Below are 21,186 nucleotides of genomic sequence, written 5' to 3'. Positions count from 1 at the left end.
CACACATTTGTTGACACTCTCAGAGAACTCCAAAAGGTTGATGAGGCAAGATTTACCTTTGTGGAAGCCATGCTGGCTCACTCCCAGCAGGGCCTGTTCTTCTAGGTGCTTTACAATTTTATCCTTGAGGATGCTTTCCATCAATTTGCCTGGAACGGATGTTAAGCTAAACAGCCTGTAATTCCCCAGATCGTCCCTGGATCCCTTTTTGAAAAAATCAGTGTTACATTTGCTACTCTCCAGTCCTCCGATACAGAGCCCGATTGAAGGGATAAGTTATATATTTTAGCAAGGAGGTAGGCAATTTCACATTTGAGTTCTTTGAGGACTCTTGGATGGATGCCATCTGGCCCTGGTGATTTGTTAGTTTTCCATTTTTCCAGACAGTTTAGAACATCATCTCTCGTCACTTCTATCCGACTCAGTTCTTTAGCCTCCATCCCCGAAAAGCCTGGTTCAGGAACAAGTATATGCTCAGTATCCTCTGCCGTGAAGACGGATGCAAAGAACTCATTGAGCTGCTCTTCAACCTTCATAGACTCCTTAATAATCCCTTTCACGCCCTCATTGTCTAATGGTCCAACTGCCTCCCTGGCAGGTTTCCTGCTTCTGATGTATTTAAAAAAGGTTTTGTTATTCCCCTTGATGCTTTTGGCTAAATGTTCCTAAAACTCTCTTTTTGCCTACCTTATTGTCACCTTGCATTTCTTTTGCCAGAGTTTGTGTTCCTTCCTGTTCTCTTCATTTGGGCAGGCCTTCCAATTTCAGAAGGAAGTCTTCTTCCCTTTTATGGCTTCCTTGACGGTACACGTTAGCCATGCTGGCATCCTCCTGGACTTAGTGGTATCCTTCCTCCTTTTGGGTATACAATCTAACTGGGCTTCTAGTATTGTGGTTTTGAGTAAACTCCATGAACTCTGGAGTGAAGTAACTCTCCTGATTTTCCCTTTCACCTTCTTTTCACCATACTCATTTTGGAGAAGTTTCCTCTTCTGAAATTCAAAATGTCTGTGTTAGACTTCCTTGGTGATTCTCTCCCCACATATATACTGAATTTGATGGCACTATGGTCACTGTTGCCTAAAGGGCTGATGACAATGACATCACGCACCAGGTCTTGGGTGCCACTCAGAATTAAGTCCAAGGTCGCCTTCTCTCTGGTTGCCTTCCAAGACCAACTGTTCTAGGGCATAGTCATTTAGCGTATCTAGAAATTTGACCTTTGTCATGACCTGACTGTGAATTTACCCAGTCTATGTGTGGGTAATTGTGAACCGCCCTGAGACCTTGGGTTAGGGCGGTATAAAAATGTGCTAAATAAATAAATAAATAATTGAAATCACCCATTATTACAGCCCTGCCTCTCCTTGAAGCCTCCCTGATTTCCTGCTGCAACTCCCAGTCACTGTCAGCGTTTTGATCTGGAGGGCGATAGCACGTCCCCAGTAGCACGTTCCCTTTCAGGCCTTGTATTGTTACCCACAGGATTTCTGTGGAGGACTCCAGTCCACCTAGGTTTTTTAGCTTGTTAGATTCTATGCCTTCTTTAACATACAGTGCTACTCCACCTCCAAGGCGCCCCTCCCTGTCCTTTCTATAGAGTTTATATCCAGGGATAACAGTGTCCCACTTTTTCTCACTGTTCCACCATGTTTCTGTTATGCCCACTATATCTATTTCTGCATTAGCAACCAAGCACTCCAGCTCATCCATCTTGGCTCGGAGGTGTCTGGCACTGGCATATAAGCACCTACACGCTGAATCTCTCACCTGATGTATGCTATCTTTCTTTTGACTCTTTGACCAGCTGGCACAGGCTCCTGTCTGCCCTTTATGCAGCTTTGCTCTGACCCCTTCTGTTTTATCTGAATCCTTTGCACCCTCGCACTTTAAAGGATGGCTTTTGCCAAACAGGATACTGCCCAGCTCCTGTCAGCAGTTCCCCAGGCGTCATTTTAAAAGCTGCTCTGCAACCTTTTTGATTTTAAGTGCCAGCAGCTTGGTTCCATTTGGGTTCAAGTGCAGCCCGTCCCTTTTGTACAGGCCTTGCTTGCCCAAAATGTATCCCAGTGCCTAACAAATCTAAAACCCTCCTCCTGGCACCAACATTTCATCCACGTATTGAAACCCTTCAGCTCTGCCTGTCTCACTGTACCTGTGCGTGGAACAGGTAGCATTTCTGAGAATGCTACCTTGGGGGTCCTGGTTCAATACGCTACCTATCAGCCTAAATTTGGCTTCCAGTACCTCCCGACTACATTTCCCCACATTGTTGGTGCCGACATGCACCACGACAGCTGTCTCTGCCCCAGCACTGCCTCACAGCCTATCTAGATGCTGCGTGATGTCCACAACCTTTGCACCAAGCAGGCAAGTCACCGTGCGGTCAACACGCGGGTCACAAACCCATCTTTCTATACCTCTAATGATTGAATCACCCACTACAAGGAGGTCCCCACCCTCCAGAGGAGTATCCCCTGTGCGAGAGGATATGGGCTCATCATCCATGGAAGGAGTCCCTTCTAAAGGAGCATTTCCCTCTTCCTCAGACTGATGTCCTCCTTGCCCAAGACCTTCATTCTCCCTGACAGCAGAGGAGCTATCAGCCCTGGAGTAAGATGTCTCTATCATGTCCCTGAAGGTCTCGTCCACATGCCTCTCTGTCTTTCTGAGGTTCTCCAGATCTGCCACCTTGGTCACAAGGGAATGAACTTGCTCCCTGAGAGCCAGGAGCTCCTTGCACCAAGCTCACACCCATGACTTCTGCCCATGGGGCAAACAGTCATACATGTGGCACTCTGTGCAATTCACTGGGAAGTGCCCCCTCCCCTGCTGACCTTCTATCTTCACACTGTTTTTGTTGGCTGTTTACAGTATTTAGAGATAGTCCTCTGAATATGGAATCCCCACTGCCCAATCACCATCGTGTTTCTGTTCTCACAGGCTCTTCCTCCCTATCTGCATATGGAATCCCCACTGCCCAATAAGTTGCTTCTGCTCGGGAACTCTCACGAGAGCTGCCACACACAGGATTAGCCACGGGTACATTGTTAGAGAATTATATATATAAATAACGAGCACTTTGTATTTCACCCGCAAACCTATTGGCAGCCAATGCAGTTCTTTCAAAACCGGAGTTATATGGTCCCTTCATGTTGTCCCAGAGACAACACGAAATGAATTTGTAAAGCCCCACCGCACATGCAGGAACCCCTAGATGTACACAAAGTGGATTGCAGATCCTAGAGATTTGTTTTACTTGCACTCTACATGACAAAGTAAGGTATTATACATGGATAAATGTTTAATCATTTGACAAAAAATTGAGTGGCATACATAACTGCTCATTTTAGATAAAAAAGCTTTTGGGAAGAATGGTAAGCACACACAAAATTTGCAACCATGGAAGAATATCTCAAACTTTTGAAATGGAAATGCTTGCAACTGAGCTCCTATCACCATTTCTGACACATCAAAAAAACTAATGGCTGAGTACAGTAGGAACAGCGGAAAAGTAACAGCATAATAATGAAAAAGGTTGCAGCAGCTGTGGCAAGGAAGAATTTAAAAAGTCTGGACATTCCCTCTTTCCATTACCCTAAGGCATGGTTGGCCAAATTCTGGTAATGTGGCATATGCCATAAGGGTTGCAACATGATTGGACAGAAGCATGAAGGTCTGAGGGTCTAGTTACAGCATACATGCAGACTAAGTGCTATTCACATGTTATATTCAACACGCATATGGTAGTAAACTTCCTATCTGTACCCTGTTAATTGGGGAGGGAGGGTAATACTCCAATTCACTTTTAGACAAAAGCATGTACAGTTATTAACACAAACACATTTACTTGTGTACAGACACTTATAAATACGTACAGCATACTGTCTGGATTGGGCTCTAATACCCAATATGCTATTTCCTGATCTGAAGTCAAAACCACAATAAGGCACAAGGTGGGAAAGGACTACCTATAACAGAAGCAAGCATAAATCAGTCATTCTACTTCATACTGTTCCATACTTCCCACTTCCCAAATGGGGAAGAGTTCCATAGAGAGCACAAATGAGTTTATTTATTTTATCTTAACTTTTGATGCCCCCCACCCAAATGTAGCTTACAACTACAGCAAAATATAACAAGCACAACATACTGTATAATAATTTCAATAAAAACAACACGCACAAAAGAATCAAGACATATGAAAGAGGCAGAAATACAAACCATCAGGGGAGCAATTCACATTAAAGGCACACTAAAACAAGACCACTAGCAGACTTACGAAAAATAGATAAAATGAACATATTAGCATCCTAGGGGAAGGAGTTCCAAATCCTAAGCACCACCACTGAGAATGCCTTGCCCCAATCATCCACCAAATTGGGTGAACCTGATTACTGGCCCCTTATGTGCAGTGTACAGTTAGGACATTTACTACTGTATGGGCACAGAATATAATGTGTGGATAACTGCATATGAATAACCATCCAGCACCACCCACAAATCATAGAACAGATCAATCCAGAATTTTCACTCGAGGCACAAATGACCAGACTCAAACTATCATACTTTGGACACATTATGCGAAGCCCCAGCTCCCTTGACAAGTCCATAATGCTGGGGAAAGTTGAAGGCAAGAGAAGAACAGGACGACCAGCAGCAAGGTAGACGGACTTGATTACAACAGCAATGAATGCACCACTGAGAGACATTATAGGCCAAATTAAAGACAGATAATCCTAGAGAGAATCTATCTATCTGGTCACTAAGAGTTGACACCTACTTGACGACACTTAATCAATCAATCAATCAATCACCTATAAAAACATATGAATAGCTTCAAGGACCATCCAGTTCAGCATCCTGTTTCACACAGTGGCCCACCAGATGCCTTCAAGAAGCCCACAGGCAGGGGGTGAGGGTTTTCTTCCTCTCTTGCCATTGCTCCCCTGCAACTGGTATTTAATAGTATCATGCTACCGAGACTTGAGGTGGCCTATTGCCACCAGACTAGTAGCCATTGATAGACCTGTCCTCTATGTATTTGTCTAAGCCCCTTTCAAAGCCATCGAAGCAGCACATCCTGTGGCAGAGAGTTCCATAAGTTAATTATGTGCTGTGTGAAGTAGTACTTCTTTTTGTCGGTCCTAAATCTCCCAACCTTCAGTTTCATGGAATGACCCCAGGTTCTAATAAATCTGTTTTAATATTCTAACCCGATTTTGGGGCTTTTAATCACTGCAATTGTTTAATTGTTGTTTTAAAATGTTTTTAAATTGTTTATTGTTATATTGTTTTTAATTTGTTTTAGCTCTTTATTGTTTTAGTGGTTTGTTTTAATTGTAAACCGCCCTGAGCCATTTTGGAAGGGCGGTGTATAAATCAAATCAAATCAAATCAAATCAAATCAATAATATTGTGAGAGAGGGAGAAGCATTTCTCTCTTTCTATTCTCTCTAAAATGAAGGTAAATTGTGCCGTCAAGTCGATTTCGACTCCTGGCACCCACAGAGCCCTTTGGCTTTCTTTGGTAGAATACAGGAGGGGTTCACCATTGCCTCCTCCTGCGCAGTAGGAGATGATGCCTTTCAGCATCTTCCTATATTGCTGCTGCCCAATATAGTAACATGGGGGATTTGAACCAGCAACCTTCTGCTTGTTAGTCAAACATTTCCCCACTTCGCCACTTATGGTAGTCCACTCTCTCTATCCCATGCATAATTTTATACACCTCAATCATGTCTCCCCGTAGTTGCCTCTTTTTCAAACTAAAAAGCTTCAAATGCTGTAAATGCTTCCGTGGAACAGGGGAGATTCTCCCCATGCTGATGACAGTGGTTTTTAGGCCCCTCTTGGAAAAAAGGAGTGCTTTGACCTAGTTATCCTGAATAACCTTTGGCTAGTCTCTAACTTGCCATTCCTGAGCACGATGTTGGTGTGCATCGACATATTTGAACTCCAGGCAGATCTGGAGGAAACCAATTACTAAAATAGTTTCCAGTCCAAGTTCTGACCCGGTATGGGATGGAAACCGCCTTGCCCTGGTGGATGACCTACACCAGGACTGTGGCCCTGTTTCTCCTGAAGCTCTCAACAGCTTTGTATACCATCAAGCACAACATCGTTTTGGATCAACTCTCCAGGTTGGGGCTCAGGGGCATTGTTTTATGGTGGCTCCAGTCCTACCTGGAGGGCTACAATCAAAAGGAGGTATCAGGGGATGTCTGCTCTACCATTTGGCATACTGTATCATTTTTGGCTCGTGCTGGTCTTTGTCCAGGTTTTAATTCTGATAGTTTTCACTTTTTACAATTCATGGATATTGATTGTATGGGAATGTTTAGCTATTCTCACAATGAAATTAGTTTGTGATAAGTTATATTTTGCTGTTACTGGATTAGTTTTTATTACTGTAAATCACCTTGAGCAACTAGATTTCAAAAGGCAACATTAAAAGTTAAATATGCTTTTATAAGGTTGTTTCTCAAAGATGAGAAGGTTGCTTAGATACGCTTCAAGGCAGAAGAAATGTTAAATGGTTCCAACCATGGGAATATCTAATTATGTGGATAACAGCTAAAATTGGGTGGTGAACAACTATGCTGGAGGATGCATCCTTAATGTGCCTAGCATTTAGTAGAACTGGAAGCAGATTACTTTCAGGATGTCTTGACAAGTGACTCATTCCAGTTTCTTCTGTTTATCAAGATAATGTGCTCTTTTTCTCAAAGGTTTGTGCTAGCAGAGCAACATGATAAGTACCTAGCTGAAATATTAATCCAAGACTCAAATTTAGGAACTGCTACTAAATTTAGGAACTTTGCTACAGAGCAAATTTAGGAACTGCTACTCAAGACAGACTGGCAATATTATCCTGCTGTGGGCAGGCATGGGTCTCTGTCCCTTTCTCTCTTTCTCCAGCTGAAGAAATCCTAGGAAGACTCTGCTGAAGCAGCTAATTTGAAAGGAGACACCCAGGATCTGCATGAAGGTTTTGAGTTCTGCAGGATTACAGAGGAAGAATACAGGAGGTCCTAGTTTCCCACAGGAGTTGGGGGGGGGGCGCTTGAGCCTATAGGAATCTGGGGGTTAGGTTCCTCAGAAAATTTCTAAGTCCCCCAAATCACCCAAAAACATCCAAAAGAGGGGAGGAAGCAGAAATCATTGAGGAATACAGCACTGTACCTTGGCTGCTCCAGCTCCCCAACTTTCTAGCTACTGCAGTAATGATACCCCAAACCAACATAGTCCTTGTTCCAGCTCTGAAAAGTCACTATACTCTTACCAACACCCCTCAGGGGCCCTCTCCGAAGGAGCTCCAAAAAAACACTCCAAAGCACAAGCAACTCCAATCTCCTCAAAAAAGAAACTCCAAAGCACTCCAGACTCCTCCAAGACACGCTCTCCAACCTCTACCATCAACTCAACAACCCACAAACCTCCCTAAAACCACACCGATAAGGCACATGCTAAAAGTGAAACTAATAATTGCACCCACAAAAAACCCACAAACAGCCGAAACCATACACCACAGAAAACGAGACCCAGTATATATTTGTCAACCACGAATAAGCAAACCTGCGGAAAATCAGGGCCTCTTGTAGATTGGGAAGCCATGTTCAGTAAGCCTGCCTAGCCAAGCTTGTGAAATTTCCCCAGGCTAATATAGGTATGTTAAAACATTTTGCAAAAAACAGACAGATGTTATAATAGATTCAAGAGCAACAGTTTGGTCAGAAAAAGAATTTACAGACATTTCAGTGCAGGGAAGCAGAAGCTGGTGGTGCTATAATTCTCTTGCTGTGCGTGAGTTCAGACCTTGGGAAGTCACAAAGCATATGCAAATTCCAAATGAGCCAAAGTCTTGTTCAAGCATTTTGTGTGTGCTTTGGTCACCAGTGAAAGTTGCTGTTGCGAGGTTAGGGTTCCATGTCATTGCAATATTAACTTTTTAAAAAAATATATTTCTATGTAGGTCCATTAATTCTATGAAGAGCAACAACTGAGCCTCAGGTATGTCATCATACTATATGTGGAATGTCCTATGCAGGAAAAAAATACTGCGACATTTTTGGAAAGTTACATGTAGAAGTACAGTGCTTTACCTTTACATTTTACTTAAGGAGTAAACAGTTTTGCAGTGATCTTATCTAGATCACATCACGTTTTCCTAGCAAGGTATTAGCAATAAGCAGCATACAACAATTAACAGGAACCTTCATCTTGAAATATTCTGTGTTTGAATAGCTGGTTTTCTGTGAGACCCCACTTAGAGCAAGAGAATTCTAACCAGCATTTTGAACACTGAGTTTTGTATATCACCAACAATTTACATGCAAATTTCTTTTTAACATCTCTTCCAAGGAAGAAAACATTATGTGAAATAGCTATAAGGACTGCCAGGCCCTACATACTGTCATAGCAAGTGCCAAGAAAGATCAAGGAAGAAATTACATATACACTGAAAGAACATTTCAAAGCCAGTAACGTTTTAAATTGAAGAATATTCTATAAAAACAACAAAAAAGTCATGGGTACATAAAATCGTTAAACTTATAAGTGCAGCTGTGTTAGCTGTATAAGATTACACAATACAGCATTTCTATTATACCATCAAGACTTATGGGAGAAGATTTTACAAAAATCATACTAGATTGTCTCAGAGGACATCTGATATGCCTCTGAGTAGCTATAATAATTACAACAAAATACTAAGTGCATTTTGATGAAGGAATTTCAGAAATATTAGAGACTTTATAGTTCTCCATCAACAAAATGAATATCATTATAAAGTTTGCTACAACAGCATTATTCAAAATCCAGTTTTCCGAAATCTGTGTATCCTCCTACAGAGTTCTCATATTCAGATTAATACACTGTTAATATGTTTTTCCATTTAAGTTAAGTTTTGGCGGCTTTGTTTTTTGTTGTTTTTTTAAAGCAAGTTCTCAGGTTTTTCTCCTTAATTTATCCACTCTTGAAAAATTTCTCAGGTGGGCAAGAGAGATAGCCAGCACAAATTACGAGATATAGCCAGCACAAATTACTTAGCAATTACAAGTGGTTTTGCGATATGAAAGAGCTGTTCCAGCATAGTAAAACATCTTCCTTATCTAGGTCAGCCAGGAGCTATCTGTCCTAAATGCAAAGGTCTCCATGCAAGTGTCACCTGTTTAATATTTAATGAATTTATCTTTAAAATGTGAAGAACTACTTGTATACACTTTTACTACTACTGTTCTGCTTCAGCATTTTGGTTTCAGCCATATCTGTTAGTTTTTCCTTGTATCCACTAGATGGCACAATCTAACCTTCTCTATCCAACAAACAACAAATGGCATTGCTAAAAATTAAACATGTGATCAGCATACATTTGGATATCATAGAAAAGAATAGTACTTTAAGACATCTTTAATTAATCCAGTTATTAACAAGCCAAGCTGAAGAAGTATCAGCTCTTCAAAGAAAGCATCTATCTATCTATTTATTTGATTTATATACCGCCCTTCCGATACGGCTCAGGGCGGTTCACAACATGATAAAAACAATTAAAAACAAATTAACAATTAAAATCAAACTATTAAAACACAATAAAACCAATAAAACAGCTAAAAGCCCTGAAAACCAGGGCAACAATTTAAAACAGTTTAAAACAATTGGAGACTTTATAGTTGAGACGATATATTTGACTCTTTATCAAAGTTGTTGATAAAGAGGTAGTTGTTGTTATCAGGACAGCTGGGATTTATTTTTATATGACCTTTTTCCAGGTTGTGTAGGGGAATTCCAAAATTCTTTTACTTTATATTATACTTTTCTTCTACTATACTACGTTACAGGTCTTTGATAAGGAACACAAAACATCTCCACCCCAGTTACATTTGGCAGCCATGACCAAAATCTATCCCCAAGCAAAAGGTTATGCTTTTTAGAATTTATTTTGCTGTGAAGGTGGTATTTATTTGAATTGCTGTTTAAACAGTTGTGACTTTACTTATCACTGTAAGCAGTGACAAATATAACCCACAGCTTCCTTACACAGCAATTACACTTTAGACAGCACAGGGACTGAATCTAACAGCTGTAACCTTTTCATAACTTACAGTTTCTTCTGTCAGCCCAAGTGCACAGTCTAGTAGCAGACTTCAGCACTCCGTAAGAGATCAGAATCTGAAGCTACAGGATGCATTTCTCCCAGGTCAAGCAATGTCTGATGAGATAGACAGCAAAAGGGATGTCGCCTTGGCCTAATGGCATATTCTACCAAATTGTTTTAGGTTTTATTGGCAAATGAGTATCCATCTTTCTAGTGGGTTTAGATAATGCCCTGGATGAACAGTTGTCCTGGTTATATTTCTGGTTCCTCAGAAACAACTTGAATAATATCCATATATGGTTCACCTCTATTAACAAGTCAAGAACTCTGCACATGTTCTAAACTCTGTTCAGAACTCTGCACACGTTCACAGAATACCTTCTGGAAGATCTTTAATAAGTTGAAAAACTAGCATAACATATTATTAATTAAAAGCCTCTCCAATTTACACGTCCTGATGATACCCTTCCCCAGGTTGTCTCCAATATGCTATAAGATAGTATCAATCTACAGGAATGAAGGTTCAGCTTTGGACTTCTCCAAACAATTTTCAAAGCTTTACTTTAAAAACAAAAAACCTCTTCCAGCACTACTGACATAATGGGGTAAATTTAATAGCAAGAAAGCTTGCTTGCTTGCTTATTTAGTTAGTTAGTTATGTAATATACCACACTTCCAAAATGGCTCATATTACATATTATCACATTATGCAATAATGTATTTGTTAAGTCTTTACAGTGCTACAGGACTTTATTGTTGTTAATGTCATTTGCATATTTAAAAGCAGTAGAGTAATTGGCGCAGCACTATGCATGGAGATGGCACAAAACAACAATCAGGCTTGATTTAAACAGTCTCTCCATTATTTTCTCATCTGCAGAACAAAAAAACCATGAACAATGAAATTCTATGTATAGTGATTCAGTGGGATTTACTCTGAGCTATGTATAGAACTGCAGCCTTTAAATCTATGGCTTGAACTTCTCTACCGTGAACAGAACAAAGCTCTTCCATCTCCCCCCTAAAAAATCCAAGGTGGAGAACCTTCTAGAACATGAAAGGCTGCAGTAGGAAGTGGGAAATGGCCAAGAATCTCACACTCAGGGAGAGAGAGAGCGCGCACTTCAGAATTCAAACCTATATACGTTTAAACAAATGCAACTTTGTAAAAGTGAATCACTGCAGGAGACTGTTCACCCTTGGAAGAGGCAGGAGCCAGGTCAAGGACTTTCTGTGGATCCTTCAATACTCAAAAGGAGGAGACAAGAGATTATTTTAAAAATTCTAATAATTTATTACTAGATATGAAACATTATTTTCATAGCATTTTGTGTTCCAGGGTCTTAGATACTCTTGCTATTTCACTCATTTGTCTTAGCAAATGAGTAACAAATAAACACACGTTTTATTACAAACTTCTTTTGAACATTTGGGTTTGTTTACCTTATATCTTCACATATGTAATGTATATGGAGACATGACAGAGATCTATAAAATCATGCATGGTGTGGAGAAAGTGGATAGAGAGAAATTCTTCTCCCTCTCACATAACACAAGAACCAGGGGTCATCCCATGAAATCGTTTGCTAGGAAATCTAGGACTAACAAACGGAAGTACTTTTTCACACAACACATAATCAACTTGTGGAATTGTCTGCCATGAGATGTGGTGACAGCCAACAACCTGAATGGCTTTAAGAGGGTTTGGATAACTTCATGGAGGAGAGGTCTATCATTGGCTACTAGTTGGAGGACTAAAGGCCACCTCTAGCCTCAAAGGCAGGATGCTTCTGAGTACCAGCTGCAGGGGAGTAACAGCAGGAGAAAGGGCATGCCCTCAACTCCTGCCTGTAGGCTTCCAACGTCATCTGGTGGGCCACTGTGCAAAACAGGATGCTGGACTAGATGGGCCTTGGGCCTGATCCCGCAGGGCTGTTCTTTATGTACTTAGCAAATGCAACAACTTTTGTGTCATTTTGGCATATAAAAGAGGAAATGCTAAAAATGATGTCCAGGAAAACCACTCAGGTTTTAACATTTTTGCTATCTTAAGCAAAAGCTTAAGTCACTAGCTCTGACGGTTAAGCCGCCCCATTTCTGATCACGATAGGATGAGCAGTCTATTCTGTATCCACTCACGGCTAAAAAATCTTCATTGTTTTTGGTACCTAAAAGGCAAGCTTGATACTTTTTGCAAATAGGTAAGTATATGAAAATGCATCATCTACTATTTGTATTTGTTTTGTGCCAGCATTGTGAAGGCTGAACCAGAAGACAGTAGGAAAGAAGAGCTCAAAAGTCAAAGAGAAAGATAAGGATGAGAGGACATGCCAAGAAATCCAGCGAAAGACAGACACTTTTGGGCGATATTAATAATTCTATTAATTATCTACATGGCAGGCTGCACTGAAACACTTTCAAATTATAACAAGACTGTCACGGTGATCTCTCATTTAAATTGCTGGGATTACTACAGCAATGCAAGAATGCACTCTTGAAATAGTTCATGCTTGAGGTGTGCTTCTAGGCACCAGACAAGTTTCCCTGCTAGCTCATGAACACATACCCTGATGAATTTATGCATGGCAGCTGGAGTACATCATATTCATTTAAGAAACCTGTTCCAAACATTCTAAGAACAGAGTGGATCATAGGTTTACAGAAAAGAGCAGGGAAGATAACCAAGTTATCTTCTGTCTAGCCTGCCATAGCCGATTCTGCTTTTCCCCCACCAAATCAGTTCAAAATCAAATTGATTCACACACACTTTATTTACAAAGCCCCTAAAAGGGAAAATGGAAATGTATTTATATGTAAGTCTAATAAAATATGTTCTGTACATTTTTAATTTCGTGTTCCTTGGGGATCGATTAACCATCTAATGAATAAAAATACCTGCTGGCCTACCCAATAAATCACCAAATGTAGAGAAGGTTCTCCATTCAAATACTCAGCTAACTTTCAAGACCTTGTCCCCAAATGTCAGTTGACAGCAGAAGTGGGCATTAATTACTGCAAAATATTCATTATTGGGAAGACTAGGGCCATGAGCCAGAGAGTAAAAGCAGAATGACCAACTCATGAAGTTCTGGATATTAAACGACAAGCCTTAGCTATGCATACTACTCTTTGTACTAAACAAGGTCTCATATGTAGAGGAGATACTCAGAATGCAGCCTGGTTTTTGTCACTCAAAGTTCATGCGCAAGGAAAATACCTCTTCTCTCTATAACATACTGGATAGTTGGACTGTAGTCCAACATATAAAAACTTTGCACTGAAAATCATTGTGGGACTTTTTCCTTTTTTGTTTTGTTATACAAGAAACTTACTGCAAACATCCCATATTTTATTATTCACCAAATTGGGAGATTACCACCTCACCCTACTCAGGGAAGGTCATCACCTGGTGGTACAATCATTGTACAACACAGAGGTAGTTAAAATAAGAAGTTAAATTCAAAATGGCTCATTTATATTAGTCTACTCTCAGCACACACAATATTGTTATGGTCTTTAAATATTGCTACTGGTTTTTATCAAAGAAAAACACATTTAAAAAATCACTGACCTTATGAAGAGCTGGAGCCATTACTGGCACTAGAAATCCATTATAAATATAGTTTACAAGTTGGTTGCGAATCAAAGAATGTGCCACCTTAAAAAGGGGGAGGAAGAAGAGTGAGTAGGAGATTGAAGGATTTAAACTGGACATGCATCTGAAATATCACACACTGTGGACTTAGATCACAATTTCAAAATCTTTTGACCAAGTTATAAAATAAAAATCAAACTATGGCTGCAATTTCATTCACATGTATTTATGAACAGGTCACATTAAATTCAGTGACCGACATCCTAACTAACAATAGTCAGTGTACTACAGACTAGCAGCACTATGCTGAGTGCAAGGGGGAGGGGTTGCCTTTCTAGGGAATTTCACACCCAGAAGCATTCCCTGCAACCCAGACATAGATCCCTGAGGACTGTGTGACCCCATCCACTTCCAGAGGTGGGGAAGACTGGCAAAAAAAATGTGCGTGCTGCAAATAGCAGCAGTGTGCACAAAGTTCCAGCAGTTCATTAGAATCAATGGTGCTTTGTTAATCAGGATATCTGACAGTTAAACTTCTAACTAAATGGGCTATGGCATTTATAAATGATAGAATTTATAAGTAAACTAGGCTTCTCATACATATCTAATCTAAATTATTATTATTAAGTCCTTGGATCATGCAATTTAATGCTGTAAGATCAATTGAAACTGTGTACATAATGCAGTCTGCTGAGGTCTTCCAAAACCACTTAAGAGCAGCCAAGTTATTATCATTGTACTGAATTGCAGTGAAATCAACAGAAGCACCATCATTTATCTTTCAGCCTTTAGGCACGTTCTCTGGCTGCAGTCAAAACAGAATTTTTGTCCAGCCACCATATAACCTTCTCCCTATCATCTTATGGTGTTAACCACAGGCAAATGGACCATGTGATGCATCCAATAACTTTTTGATTCAATACAGGTATTTTAAAAAAACCTTTTTGCTGGCCCAGAAATGGGTCTAACTGGACCCTTCAGCATGGATCTCACCACAAAGCAAATTTCAAAAGAAAGAAAAATAGTTGTCCGTGTAGAGAGAACTGACCAGCTAAAGGAGGTTGGGTCTATCAATGGTTACTTGTCTAGGGGCAGTGGGCCATCTCCAGCCTCAGAGGATAAATGCCTTAATACCAGTTGCAGAGGAGCAACAGCAGGAGAGAGGGCATGCACATACCTCTTTCCTGTGGGCTCCACAGAGGCATCTGGTGGGCCACTGTGTGAAACAGGATGCTGGACCAGATGGGCCTTGTGCCTGATCCAGCAGGGCTGTTCTTATGTACCATTTTAGAGCATGGAACCATTTTGAGGCTCTTTCTTTAGAAATAAAAAACATTTTATTGCCAAAAATCCAGCTGATTAGGGGGTTTGGGGGGGCATTTCTGCAGCCCTGCAGAGCAATGTACTGTGCATTTCTACTCTTATTTTCCCCCCTTCCCACTTTTTAGGCATTTTATTCTGATCAGAAACTAACCTCCCAACTGTAACCCATAGAGTTACGGTTTAGTTATTTGTGGTTTCCGTATTCATGCCTATAGGTGAGAATGGAACCCCCAATAATAATGAGGGCCACCTGTATATGCTTTAAATGAGTTTAGAAGAATACTGAGCGCTTTCACTCTGCCTCAGGCACACAAGGGAAAAGATTATATTCTGGGCACTTTCTCATTTCTCTTTGATGATGCCACTTTCCACGAGTTACAATATCCGTAATTTCTCAGTAAATGAAATTACCATCTCCAGGCATGCTCAGAGCCAGTGCTAAGAAAACTCAATGGAGGCAAAAAACTACTATAATTTTTTAAAAAATTGTAAAGCTGTATTTTAAATACTGTACTTTAAATATGAAGGTAATCTCAAATAGCATAGTGGAGTTTAATACTGATTTGAAAAATGTTTTATCTGAATGGTAGAGTTAGATATTTTCTCTTATTAGATATATAGCAAAGAGTTGCTAAAATACCATTTATCTTGGATCTTCTATGTCAACATAAAGGTAAAAGAGAAGGTCATTTAGAGTTTATATTTATTTCAAATATATTTTTAAAATCACATAGGAAAAGGCCTTTAAAAGTTAGAAGTAGACACATACATTTGGTAATAAAATGTAAAAATAATAAATAATAATATGGATGAAACACAGGAATGTTCTAATATGCTCCATGAAACTCTTCTATTCTTTTAGCTTCACTAATAAAATCTAGTAAACTTGCACGAATCAAATAAAGCTACAGATACTAAAGAGACTTCTTGTAATAAGAGTCATATGTGCAGCATCAAAGAGATATAAAATCTGATTTTATCATTAGTCAGGAGAAAAAGACCAAGGAATAAAAAAAAGCCAATCTAATTAAGAAATAATCAAGAACAAAGAACACAAGCTGGAAAAACAGAATGTAATTTGTGTTGTTCAAATATACTTAACCTTTTGATCAACTCTACCGCAATGAAAAGTGTTCACACCCATTGCATGGAGTGTATTTTACTGTTATGAGAACCTGAACATAAAGTTGTGTGTGTGTTTGTGTATAAACTCAGAGACAACAAACAATAAAAGATATTCAATCCATCCATCCACAGGAAGAGAATATCCAGTGTTCCCTCTAACAGAGATTCCCAGATATTGTTGACTACAACTCCCATAATCCCCAGCCAAAGGCCACTGCAGCTGGGAATGCTGGGACTTGTAATGAACAACATCTGGTAATCCCTGTTAAAGGGAAAGGGAATACAATTTGCATCTCACTCCTGATATATCTTTATCAAACTAAACCAAATTCCAACTAAGCTGACACACATCTGATTATAAACAAACTATACTAGTTCTGTAACCTGTAAATATAAATAATCATGAAGACTGTCAACATAATTTTAAATGCTGTTTCATGGATAGGATCTCTCTTTGGTCCAGGATCATACTACCTACCTGAATCACTGCATTGCAAAACTCTAGGGAGTTCATAAATTTAACAAGAGCTGGAGAAAGGAGCCAGTCATCTTTCAGCAGACAGTGCCATTCTTCTCCTTTATCTTCTAGTTTTGTAGGCAGAGATGAATATAGGCCACTTAAGCCTGTTGCTAGCACCTGCATGCAACAAAGGCAAGGAAACACACAACTGCTTAAACAACGTGTCTGCATGACTATCTTCAGCAGGCATTTATTTAGGAAGGCAGAATGAGAAGATGCATTCAGTTTGCAGGGGAAAGTTTTACAATTCCTGCAAAATGTTTTTCCCATTTTTCAGTAGGTGCTGCTATTATGCAGAAAGTATTAAACAATCTACAAGGTATGAAAGCATTCCAATCTGTGATAATGGCAGATTTTATACATGTATGGGTACAAAATACATATACATATATTTTCTGTAGCCCATACATGTGGGCTGATGGCTCTGATAGCTCTGCCCTGGCAAGGAGCAGATAGACCAGCTACACTCAAAGTTGGCAGATGGGATTTTTTCATTTCCCCACCCCAGCTACCCACAGAAGCCCTGGGTGTTTGTAATAATATGTCCCTGTGGCCTGTGTAGCCTCAGGGACATATTCCTACAAGCAAACAGGGCTTTGGGGAGAAAAGGGAAAGATAGGGAAATTGTGTCTCCTAGTGCTGCAAGGCAAGCCTTGAGCTCAGCTAGTCTATCCTTGCAAAGTCAGAGCTCTTGTGCCACCCTTCTAAGTCTGTGGAGAATGTCAGCCATAGTGTATTGCATGAGAATTACTTTCAACTACATCAGTATAAATACAGAGAAAACTGCTGTTCCCTTACCACAATTACAATGCCAAAGACACTACATATAAAATATATAGCTAGCTTGTTTAAAAATATTTGGTATAAATAGAAAACTATTAACAGTTGTTTCCAGACTCAAGAACAGGAACTAAACTTTGAGAATTCCTGTTACAGGAAAACCCCCAAAAGGACCAAAACAGCTGCACTCTTCCAGGAGTCTATTATGATTGCTTTTACAAACAATTTAATTGTTATCCACTGTACTGCTGATATGCACATCCAACCAAGAGTGTATACGTTTTTCCAGATTATGCAGTAAGGCAGATAATTCATGCTCTGCACAGCAAGCTTGCCATGTGCACATGTAGCAGTAAGTGCAGGACACCAACAGACATCTCCAATCTATCAAACGTATGCAGAGAACACATGGCGGACACACACCAGGCAGTAGTGAGTCAATCATGGCATCCCACCATGCATCTATTTCTAAGTCTTTATGTGCAGGTTTGCTTTATGCTTTTAATTACTTAATTCTGTAAAGCCCTGGGTAAAGGTAAGCAGCACACTGAAAATGTATGAAGTAGATGTGCATGTAGTCATTGTTAAGTGGGCCACTGTGCGAAACAGGATGCTGGACTAAATGGGCCTTGGGCCTGATCCAGCAGGGCTGTTCTTATGTTCTCAAGTGGGTTGTATAGCCCTAGAGAGATTTAAGGGTTTGGGTTTGCATACTAATGGCTTTGCAATCATGCACATGCACACATGCTCAGAGTCAGTGCAGTTCCAAGACATTCTGGTGCCTGAAGCAAAACATGAAATGGCACCCACTTCCTTCCTCCCCTTTTTCTTTTTCCATTTCCACCTCTTTTCTTTTTTTCAGATCTCTGCCCCTTCCTTTTCTATTAAATATTTCCTCCTCCTTTCTTTCCTAAAGCTGTAAACCTTTCCACATTTACCTGGAAGCAAATCTCTTTGAGCTCACTGGAATTTACTTTTAGTAGATATGGAAAGGATTGTGTATATTATCTATCTCACACACACCAGTTACACATGTGCACATACCTTCCATCTATCAGTCACATGCATTCACAGAATCACTCATTTACTCTCCCTTTATCCATCCCACTGCTGCTGAGCATGCTGAGGTTAAGGCTGGGTCCTCATCTGCATAGCCAAGTAGCCCAAATTGAGGAGAAGCAGACAAGTATACTTTTCTTGCAGCTGCTGCTGGCCTGAGGGTGATGAGATGGAAATGGGCAGGGTACTCCTGTGTTACTCCAGGCAAGCCACTGACAGCCGGCAACGGATCTCTCCCAATGATCTTAAACTGTGGTGGGTCTCATACTGAAAAAGGCATTCTCCTAGGTAATCCATTCCTAAGCAGTTTAGGGCTTTTAAAAGGTAATTACCAGCATTTTGTATTTTGCCCAGAAACATATCGACATCCAGTGCAGCTGTTTTAAAACAGGCATAATATGGTCTCTCCGAGAAACCCCAGAGACTAATCTGGCTGCTGCATTTTGAACTAACTGAAGTTTATGAATAACATACAAAGGCAGCCCCATGTACAGCACATTGCAGTAATCAAGTCGATAAGTTATCAGTGAGTGCACCACAGTTTTGAGATCATTATATTCATGGAACAGACACAGCTGTCCTATCAACTGAAGTTGATAGAAAGCACTCCTGTCCATAGCCTCCACCTGAAATACCAGGGTTCAGAAGCACTCCCAAACTATTCCTTTAGGAGGAGTGCAACCAGAACAGGAAGTTCTCTCACATCTCTCAAGTTACGACCCCTTACCATTAGTACCTCCATCTTGTTTGGATTCAGCTTTAATCTATTATCCCTCATCCATCCCATTACCGCCTGAAGTAATTTGGTAGCATTTGGGGGAGCTATGCCATTTTTTGTACACCACCTGCTTATGCCAGGGTGCCACACATTTGGCTCTTCATCACAGCCACAGGCTGCAGCAGACTAACATACTGGAGGAATGCTGCACCAAAATCCACTGCCTAAAGCAACTAGCTTCACCCTACTTCAAGGCAAGGCTGACATACATGCGTGCATGTGCATACACACCCCTTCAGGTTTTCCCATTTCTAACAGGCTATAGGTTTCAATGCCACATGTTTGTAAAACAGTAAGAATACAAATCCAAACTCTTCTTCTAGTCCTTCTAGGGCTATACAACCCACTAAGGATGACTACATGCACATCTAAAGAGTGGCTTACACTTCATACATCTTAAGTGTGCTTCTTATATTTACACAAGCGTTTACTGAGTTCAGTATGAAAAAGTACATTCCAGCTATCACTGGGATAGGCCTACAGAGTCCATGTCCAGGCATCAATCATAACTTTCAAGTTCATAAATGTGGAACCAGTTTACTATGAAGCAAGTTTAACACAGAAAACATGATTCAATGCAGCAAAAAATGAGACTGGACAGGGCCTTACAGGGATTTCAAGTTCTCTGAACACAAATATTCAATAATGGTAGGGACCACAAAAGGTAGTTGTTGCTTTTTACACTATAGTTATTTATATGAAGTAGTAGATATAAGTTTTTCTCTTAGATTATTTCTTTCAACAATCAATGCAGAATAAAATATCATCAGTCATACAAGTTCAGTTTAAAGATCAACTAAAGCCATCCTCCTTGTAAATCATTCTGAGTACTTGGGCGGAAAGTCTGATTTTCCAGGAGGTGCTGAAATAAAATGAAGACAAAACAGACTGTCCACCTTGCAGTTCCCTGTATTGGCTAGAATATGGTTTTATCCTTAAGAGCTACTTATTCCATTACCCAAGCTACAATTAACAGAACAGAGAGAGAGGGGAAAACTGATAACCTCTCACTGCAATGTCTTGGGAATAATAATTATTAATATTCTTGTATAGTTGGTGAACTCTGGTCACATTGACAAGAAAACCAATACATGCACCACTAACCCCACTCCACCCCAAGGAGGCTGGTGTAGCACCTAGTAAGCATCAACAAGTGATAGTCCCTGCCTGGGCTAAATCCGGCATCATGAAAAATACCATTAATCTCATCACTCTCTAAGCTTCTTTAAACTATTTGAAGGAGAAAAAACAACAGATGAATGCATAGGAAAGAATTCTTTTCCAAGTGTAATCACCATGTCCCCCCCTCCCACCTCCAAATGTAGTAACCAGTTCAAAAACTGCATTAGAAAGATACCCAGTAAGCACAGCTGTTCTCCTCAGTATGGGCTTGAACCTGGCCGTCTAACCCACACCCACCAACTTCTATTTGCTGCTCCAAACCAGCTTTACATAACTCATCTCTCAGAGAAGACATGACCATGAATTATTATCACAGGCCACAGTCCTACAGAAATGCTCAAGAGCTTCCATGGACACAGTGCAGGACTTTTGACGGTTTTCCAGTAATGGCAAATTCTGTTAAGAACATAACAACAGCCCTGCTGGATCAGACCCAAGGCCTATGTAGTCCAGCATCCTGTTTCACACAGTGGCACAATAGATGCCTCTGGAAAGCCCAAAGTGAAGAGGTGAGGGCATGCCCTCTCTCCTGCTGTTACTCCCCTACAACTGGTATTTAAGGCATCTCGTCTCTGAGGCAGGAGGTGGCCTATATTCACCAGACTAGTAACCAAGTAGACAGTGGTGAGGCCCCTGCTAAAAGAATGTCCTCTGGACCCAACCACCCTAAGTCAGAGGTTACCAACCTTTGGTGTTCCAGATGTTGCTGAACTACAACTCTCATGATA

At 40.4% G+C, this 21,186-nt stretch overlaps 1 protein-coding gene across 13 annotated transcripts in view; it reads right to left on the bottom strand.

The window, feature by feature from the left end:
* Positions 1-21,186, bottom strand: part of FHIP1A (FHF complex subunit HOOK interacting protein 1A) — a 151,886-nt gene that overhangs the window by 49,132 nt on the left and 81,568 nt on the right. For all 13 annotated transcript variants that reach the window (XM_053251961.1, XM_053251950.1, XM_053251952.1 and 10 more), the window contains 2 exons: positions 16,618-16,776; positions 13,668-13,754 (listed from right to left, as the gene is read on the bottom strand). In XM_053251961.1, the coding sequence (XP_053107936.1) occupies positions 13,668-13,754; positions 16,618-16,776 (246 nt within the window). The remainder of the gene's footprint in view (positions 1-13,667; positions 13,755-16,617; positions 16,777-21,186) is intronic.

This window comes from Hemicordylus capensis, chromosome 5 (genome assembly GCF_027244095.1).
Source record: "Hemicordylus capensis ecotype Gifberg chromosome 5, rHemCap1.1.pri, whole genome shotgun sequence".
Classification (NCBI taxonomy): Eukaryota; Metazoa; Chordata; class Lepidosauria; order Squamata; family Cordylidae; genus Hemicordylus; species Hemicordylus capensis.
The sequence above is the reverse complement of the archived record's forward strand: the minus strand, read 5'-3'. Positions and strand labels throughout refer to the sequence as shown.